The sequence below is a fragment of the Lipotes vexillifer genome, unplaced genomic scaffold (assembly GCF_000442215.2).
Source record: "Lipotes vexillifer unplaced genomic scaffold, Lipotes_vexillifer_v1.1 scaffold1252, whole genome shotgun sequence".
In the NCBI taxonomy this organism is placed as follows: domain Eukaryota; kingdom Metazoa; phylum Chordata; class Mammalia; order Artiodactyla; family Lipotidae; genus Lipotes; species Lipotes vexillifer.
The window spans coordinates 154,484-162,455 of NW_006771619.1; the positions used below are offsets into that span (position 1 = coordinate 154,484).

General features: G+C 39.8%; 1 protein-coding gene across 1 annotated transcript in view; it reads left to right on the plus strand.

Annotated features, from left to right (window-relative positions):
• The window catches only part of TAF15 (TATA-box binding protein associated factor 15), a 28,697-nt gene extending 21,055 nt beyond the window's left edge, over positions 1–7,642 (plus strand). The window contains exons 10-16 of the mRNA XM_007447051.1: positions 607–716; positions 1,773–1,902; positions 4,693–4,785; positions 5,481–5,562; positions 5,679–5,767; positions 5,875–6,250; positions 7,603–7,642. Coding sequence (XP_007447113.1) covers positions 607–716; positions 1,773–1,902; positions 4,693–4,785; positions 5,481–5,562; positions 5,679–5,767; positions 5,875–6,250; positions 7,603–7,642 — 920 coding nt within the window. The remainder of the gene's footprint in view (positions 1–606; positions 717–1,772; positions 1,903–4,692; positions 4,786–5,480; positions 5,563–5,678; positions 5,768–5,874; positions 6,251–7,602) is intronic.
• Positions 7,643–7,972: the final 330 nt, after the last annotated feature.

Here is a 7,972-nt window from a genome sequence, read left to right on the forward strand (position 1 = left end):
ATTATCCCTTGATAGGCTGAATTTATGTGCATCTTTCTTATTTTGTTATACTAATCCAAAAGTGTGCATGTAATAAGGTAAGGTGTGTGTCAAGGTGCCCCTACCCTCTGGTGTATATAAAGCTTATTGCAATGAATGGGAAACCAGCAATTCTGCTTGGCTTGCTTGGAAGTTCAAAGGGTCAGATTTGGGCAATTTTCTACTAGAAAGCTTTAAAAGTATTGATTAGCCAGAAAGAATTAAAACTCTCCAAAGAAAGGAATGCTACTTTATACTAACTTTCTTCATCTCTTCCTGAGCTTGAGTCCTGTATCTGAATCTGAAGAGTGAGATTTGTAAGATCTCCCTTAATTGGTCTATGTATTTGACATAGTGTGGACTTGATCCACTTTACGTGAAGTTTAGTTGTGAGAACTGACCTACCAAAATAACTGTTATGACCACTTTGCATGTTTATCTAAGAGGTTTCGTATATTGGTCCTTTTTCCTTTTGGTCACAGAAATAGTTGAATATTGAATAATAAATTATTATTCTTGATTACTAAATAGGATGTAGTAAACCTAAGGAATATGTAAAATTAATCATGGTTTTTTTTTCCCCCATAGATTCAGAATCTGATAATTCAGATAACAACACAATCTTTGTACAAGGACTTGGGGAGGGTGTGTCTACAGATCAAGTGGGGGAGTTCTTTAAACAAATAGGAATTATCAAGGTGAGTAAAAAATTGGCTTATGTTGAAAATCTCATAATTATCAACATATTCTGGTTAAGATACATAGGTTACATAATAAGCCCATACTCCAGTAAGGCTTGTCTCTTAAAGTTCCCTGATGCACATGCTCACCCATGTCTGTAGGCCTTTGCTAAATTTGCTAAAATACATGAAGATTTTATTCCTCGCTTGTGTGTACCTTTCCACAGCCTTCCACAGCTTTGGCTTTCAATCTTAGGACTCTAAACATAGTCTCTGCCTAGCTCCTAAAATTGTGAGAACCAAATGAAATTGTGAAAACATTTTTATATTCTAAAATGCCAACATATGAAAACCCAAGTTATTACTAACAACTTTTTATGTTGGTATTTAATGTCTGCTATATATTTGCCCAATATAATAATGCTTTATTTCATAACTTTATTGTACTTAAGTGTCCTATGCACTGTTTGTTTCATGCATATATTTTCATCTCCAACTAGAAAGCATTTAGATTAGTGTTAGTAGATTGAAGCATTTGCCTGATATCAGTTTGCAGTTGCTCTTGTTTTGGTGTCCGTGGAATTACTTTTTTTTCCTCCTTCTTGGAGAGTAAAAATTTCTTTAGAAATTATTAATTACACATGAAATATGTAAAAAATTCACACAGTTCTTGTCTTCCACTCCCTTCTCAGCAAAATCCAGTGTGTACGCCTTAATGGTAATTTATTTATTTGCTTGGTGAACATTCTTCCTGGTCTTTTTTTTTTTTTTTTTAAGTTTTACAAGGTATATATTTATATGAAGTATCATCTATGTTTTCTTTTTTGTGGGTTTAAAGAAATTATACGTGGATAAAACTATATACTGTGTATCATTTTTTTAGTTTGTTTTTCACTTAATGTATTTTAGAGAGTTTTCCTTTTCAGAACCTACAGATAATTTCATTTTTATGTTAAGCTGATAGTATTTATTGTATGGATATGTAAATTCCTTTAAAAAATAAAATTTTAATTATCTATGTGGTTCATGATCACTTTTTCTTAAAATACTGACACCCACTTGTTTGTTCCTCAGACAAATAAGAAGACTGGAAAACCAATGATAAATCTGTACACAGACAAGGACACAGGAAAGCCAAAAGGGGAGGCAACAGTATCATTTGATGACCCTCCTTCAGCTAAGGCAGCCATTGACTGGTTTGATGGTATACCTCATTCGTATAGTTTCTTTTATTTAATATTTATTTATTTGGTTGTGCCGGCTCTTGGTTGTGGCAGGCGGGCTCCTTAGTTGAACTTGCCGGCTCCTTAGTTGAAGCAGGCAGGCTCCTTAGTTGCAGCTCCAGGGCTCCTTAGTTGCGGCACGTGGGCTCCTTAGTTGCGGCATGCATGTGGGATCTAGTTCCCTGACCAGGGATCGAACCTGGGCCCTGTGCATTGGGAGTGCAGAGTCTTATCCATTGTGCCACCAGGGAAGTCCCTCATTCATATCGTTTCAACGTGTGGTTTGGATAAATGTTTTCTAGTATTGAAGTCAAAATATGTTCTCTTAGACGGTGATTATCTTCATGTTTACTTTTTTAGATATTCTATTGAGAATACAGGCCAGAGTTTTTACATACCTTTAGAAATGAGATGAACTCTGTCTAAAATATTTCCTTATGTCATGCTTTGTGCTTAAGGCCACCCTGATAGAGATGTAGAGGGTTGGCCTGGTTGACTATATTCTTTTTAAATTTAGGTTAATTTCCCTTAAAATATAATCTTAATATATACTTAGAAGAAACAGTAAGACTTTTTTTCCCCCTGAAAATAAGAAAATATGGGAGAGTAGAAGAAAGGAATAAAGCATCCATAGTTCTCTACATAGAGACAACTACTGGTATTAACTTTTCCTTCCAGTTAGTTTTTAAAAATAAATAAATAAATAAATAAATTTTTGGCTGTGTTGGGTCTTTGTTGCTGTGCGCGGGCTTTTTTTCTCTAGTTGCAGCGAGCAGGGCTACTCTTCGTTTTGGTGTGTGGGCTTCTCATTGTGGTGGCTTCTCTTGTTGTGGAGCATGGGCTCTAGGCATGTTGGCTTCAGTAGTTGTGGCAGGCGAGCTCAGTAGTTGTGGCTCGTGGGCTCTAGAGCACAGGCTCAGTAGTTGTGGTGCACGGGCTTAGTTGCTCCGCAGCATGTGGGATCTTCCTGGACCACGGCTTGAACCCGTGTCCCCTGCATTGGCAGGAGGATTCTCAACTACTGTGCCACCACAGTAGGGGCAGGGAAGCCCCTTCCTTCCAGTTTTTTAAAATAGTTTATCATTATACTCCAAATGTAGTTTTGTCTCATGCTTTTTTTCACTTAACGTCTTAACGTAGTCATTTCCCCATGTTATTATAAATTCACTGTTTTTGTTGTACCCTAATTTAATAATAACTAACACTTACTGCATGTTTACTGTGGTTTATGAGCTAGGCATGGTTCTAAGAACTTTGTGTGCATTAACTCAGTTTGATCTTCACAGTAACCCTATAAAATGTACCCTTTTATTACCATTTTACAGATGATTAAACTCAGGCACAGAGAAGATAAATAATTTCCAAGACCACAGAATAAGTGGCAGGGTCAGGACTTAAACTCAGGCAGTCTAGCACCATTGTCTGTGAATTGCTAAACTATGCTGGATTGACAGGCACTTGTGGTCCCTTCCAGTTCCAAGATTATTGCACCTTTGTCTTGCAAGACATAATTGCATTTCTTTACTTCTTCACAGATGAGGTTATGAAAACTCTGTCTTCCCCTCCATTTTCTTTACTTTTTTGCCCTAATCAGGCCCCATCACCTTGCTCTTGAAGGCTAGGTCCATTCTCCCTCACTTTTCTGCTTGTGTCATAGTTTCTGTGAATCATAAAACTGTCATAGCTTATGATATGTTAAAAAATTATTGTGCCTTTCCCCCATAGGGCAAATGAGCCTCTTAACAGTAACTCCATAGTTCAGCTTTCACCAGGTCTTTTTACAGCTTTTAAAATAGTGATCCATGGGTTTCTTATTTAAAAGTGCTTGTCATACCATCTGACATTGTGGAAGGTTGCCAGTCACAACAATTAGGACTTTGGTGAGAGTGCTAAGACTCCTGGATTTCTAACTATTTTATGACTCCTTGGGCACCTTTTCCTTATATGTCAGTTCTCTTATTTAATATAAATTGAAAATTTCTGTCTCTAAGGCCCTGGGGCAGCAGAATATGTGTATGTATGCATGTATATAAGTAATCACATATGCACACTTTTTTTTTTGTTTTTTGCGGTATGTGGGCCTCTCACTGTTGTGGCCTCTCCCGTTGTGGAGCACAGGCTCTGGACGCGGAGGCTCAGCGGCCATGGCTCACGGGCCCAGCCGCTCTGCGGCATGTGGGATCTTCCCGGACCGGGGCACGAACCCATGTCCCCTGCATCGGCAGGTGGACTCTCAACCACTGCGCCACCAGGGAAGCCCTGCACACATTATTTTTAAAGATACTACTTGTCTAAGGTAAAAAACATCTCAAACGGTACCAAGAGTATATAGTAAAAAATGAGTTTCCTTTCCACCTTTTCACCTACTGAGAGTTAAGCACAATAGGCAGTGTATAGACAGGCATATGTGTGCACATGCATGCACATACACACTCATTCCCTTTAAAAAAAAGAAATGGTAGCATACTACATATTGTTCTGTAGTTGGCTTTTTTCATGTAAAATTTTAGATGGGTTTTTTTTGTTTGTTTTTTTTTGTTTTTTTGTTTAGTAAGAAATGACTGTCTCCTTGTGACAGATCTGCTCTATTGAGTAGATTGTGTCATGTTCTAGTACAGTTACCTTGACTCTTTGGAACACTAGTGTGTTTGAATTTCTGTGAGGATATGTCAGTTATTCCTCTGAAACTAAAAATTTGTAAGTTTTATATTTTTGAGAGGTGGAGATGTAGAATAGCATTTCTGCAAAAACCATTTCTTTTTTTTTTTTAGGAAAAGAATTCCATGGCAACATCATTAAAGTGTCCTTTGCCACCAGAAGACCTGAATTCATGAGAGGAGGTGGAAGTGGAGGTGGGCGACGAGGTAAAATACTTATTGCTCACAGGCCTGGGTATTAACACAGAAGGTTTGGATTTGAGTCTATGTTCTGTCCCTGTTGTGTGAACTTGCTACTACTTCTCTCTCCCTGTCGGTCTTTTTCCTTCTATCTTAAAAGTGAGGTACAGAATAGGAGATTAGGTAAATAAGGTGTCGTAATAGCTAAGAAAGTGGTGGAAGAAGGTTCCAGAAATCTCTTTGGAAAGCTATATAAAGCAGTTTGTTATTCACCTGGACATTAGGAAGTAGTTGTTTAAATGATACCTAATTAGGTAGTTAATCTGACCAGTTTGGGAGTTCCCTGATATGTTGATAGTTACTTGTAACTCTTTCATTTCCGTTGTGTCTAATTCCTTAAATTTGGAATATGTCTTCTCACTTAACCTTTATCCCTGAGATTCTCAAACTAAGGAGGGCATTATAGAAAATGGACTTTGAAGTTTTTTAGTGCATTATTTGCACTTTAATGTGTGCCTTGGGGTCTTCTTCCACATCTCCTGCATTGACTAAATAAGTAAAGCCCCAAATCAAAGAATCATGGAGTCCTGCCGTAAGGGGTTAATTGGGGGGGGGGCTGCCCAGTTATTGATGAACACTTGCTCTTAGTTCTTTCGTCTGTTGGTTTTCCTCTGCTTTGTTAATGTCTGCTACTGATCCTCCCCACTCCTTACTTCCCCCAGGCCGTGGAGGATATAGAGGCCGTGGAGGCTTTCAGGGGAGAGGTGGAGACCCCAAAAGTGGGGACTGGGTTTGCCCTAATCCGTAAGTATACCATTTATTTTGGTAGATGTAAGAGTTGGGATTGGGGTTGGAAGGTACAAGAGGGGGTTCTGAATCCATTGGAAACTATTGAGCATTTTATTTTCCTCCTTTCTCAGGTCATGTGGAAATATGAACTTTGCTCGAAGGAATTCTTGCAATCAGTGCAATGAGCCCAGACCAGAGGACTCTCGTCCCTTAGGAGGAGGTGGGTCAGCCTTTAACAGCATCTGCATGCTATTAATCTTCTGCCTGGCATTAAGGAGACTTTCCATTATTCTGCTGGCCTTACTAGTTTGCATTTCTGCCTTGCAGATTTCCGGGGAAGAGGCTACGGTGGAGAGAGGGGCTACAGAGGTCGTGGGGGCAGAGGTGGAGACCGAGGCGGCTATGGTGGAGACCGAAGTGGGGGGGGCTATGGTGGAGACAGAAGTGGCAGCGGTGGCTACGGAGGGGACAGAAGTGGGGGTGGTTATGGGGGGGACCGAGGAGGTGGCTATGGGGGGGACCGTGGTGGTGGCTATGGAGGAGAGCGAGGTGGCGGCTATGGAGAGCGAAGTGGGAGGGGCTACGGAGGAGACCGTGGTGGTGGTGGCTACAGTGGGGACCGAAGTGGAGGCTACGGAGGAGACAGGAGTGGCGGCGGCTATGGAGGAGACCGAGGTGGCTATGGAGGCAAAATGGGAGGAAGGTGAGTATTAGAATGTACATGCTCACCTTTCTACCTGACTGCTCTTAGATTTTAGAGTCTGAGCCCTTTTCATCACATTTTCTTCCTGTCCAGTTGTTTAGAACTTGAATTTCCCATTGTCAACTCTTTCAGTTAGGTTGGAGAAGATCCATTTAGTTTCCTGCTTAGCAATTCCTAAAATTTGTTTTGGAAATTCTTACTCATGATCTTTATATTTGGATGATTGTAGGTAAATGTGTGTGTATTCTTTCTCATAGCTAAAGATAATTGAGATTGAGAGATGATTTGAAACTGTATGTAAATCAGGGATTCTTAATCTAAGTGAGGGGAGAGCACACCTTTTATAGGAGTGTGCTTTTATAGGAGTGTGCTTTTTTTTTAGCAAATCACATGTGCTACCTTGCAGTTGTTTCTCTGGAGATTCTGTTATACCTTTTCCAGATGAAAATCCCTGGTGCTACTGATGGGAATGTGCTGTGCACGTGAAAGCTGTAGAGGCAGAAAAAGTTGAATAACCAGTGATGTAAAATAACTTCAGTTACTGTGCCAGAGACAATATAGGGTAGCAAGAATTAGTAAAGCATGTAGTTAAGAGCACAGAGTTTGGAGACAGACTGCCTTCTTTCAAATCCTGGCTCCACCACTTATTAGCTGCTTGATAAGCAAGTTACTTAACCCTTTGGAGCATCAGTATTCTCATCTGTAAAATGGGGCTGATATCTCCTTCGTGGAGTTGCATTAGATTATATTACAACGGTTGCCATGGTAACCATGCCATGGCATGGGGCCATGGTAATCACTGTATAATTGTTAGCTATTAGTAATTATCATCTATTAAACACTTCTTACGGTGTGACAAATCCTGTGAAAGTGTCTTTGTATACTTTAGTTCTAGTCCTTCTGTCAACCCCAGAGGTAGATGTACTTGCCATTTTACAGAGTTAGAAATGTTGAGTAACTTTTCCAAGATCGCATAGTAAGTGGCAGGTCCAGAATTCTTAAATGAAAGTGTTTGCTTGCTTATTCCACTATACTGCTCTTCTTTTTAGAGTGCTGGAATGGCAGAGTCTCTGACCTGAAATACCACAGTGGTTTAAAGTCCTTATTCTAGATGGGAACATTTTTAAGAGAGTTAGTGATTGCAGGGCTTCTAGGAACTTTGTATGTCTTAAAGCTGATAAATTAGACATTTAGTAAGCACCTTCTAGGAGCAGAGAAATATATTAGGCATGGTGTCATTCTTATAGAAATTGTCAAGCTGATGCCAGTCACCAGCACCCTGAAGAAGTGTCTGATGCTTCCCCTTGGTAGAAAATTAGAATTTAGTCTGGCTCTTTATTTTTCATTCCTAGAAACGACTACAGAAATGATCAACGCAACCGACCATACTGATGACTGTTTTGAATGTTCCTTTGTCTCTGACATGATCCATAGTGAAATTGCCAGAGTTTTGCCTGCTGCTTTCCTCGTGGCCTCTTCTTGCGTAGTGAAATTAAGTGACATTTGGATTTTTATTTGGGTGGGAGTGCTGGGACAGTTTTCCTTTTAGAAATGTCCATCGAAATATCCCCCTTTAGTTTCCAACCTTCTCCTTCCCAACCCTTGAAGCTAAGTGCGTTGTAAAATATTGCCAAAATGGAAAGTGTTTTGTAGTACTGCAATAAAGGATGCTTGTTTTGTGGACTTTTGTACATTAGTGCATTGTTCTGTCACACTCAGGAT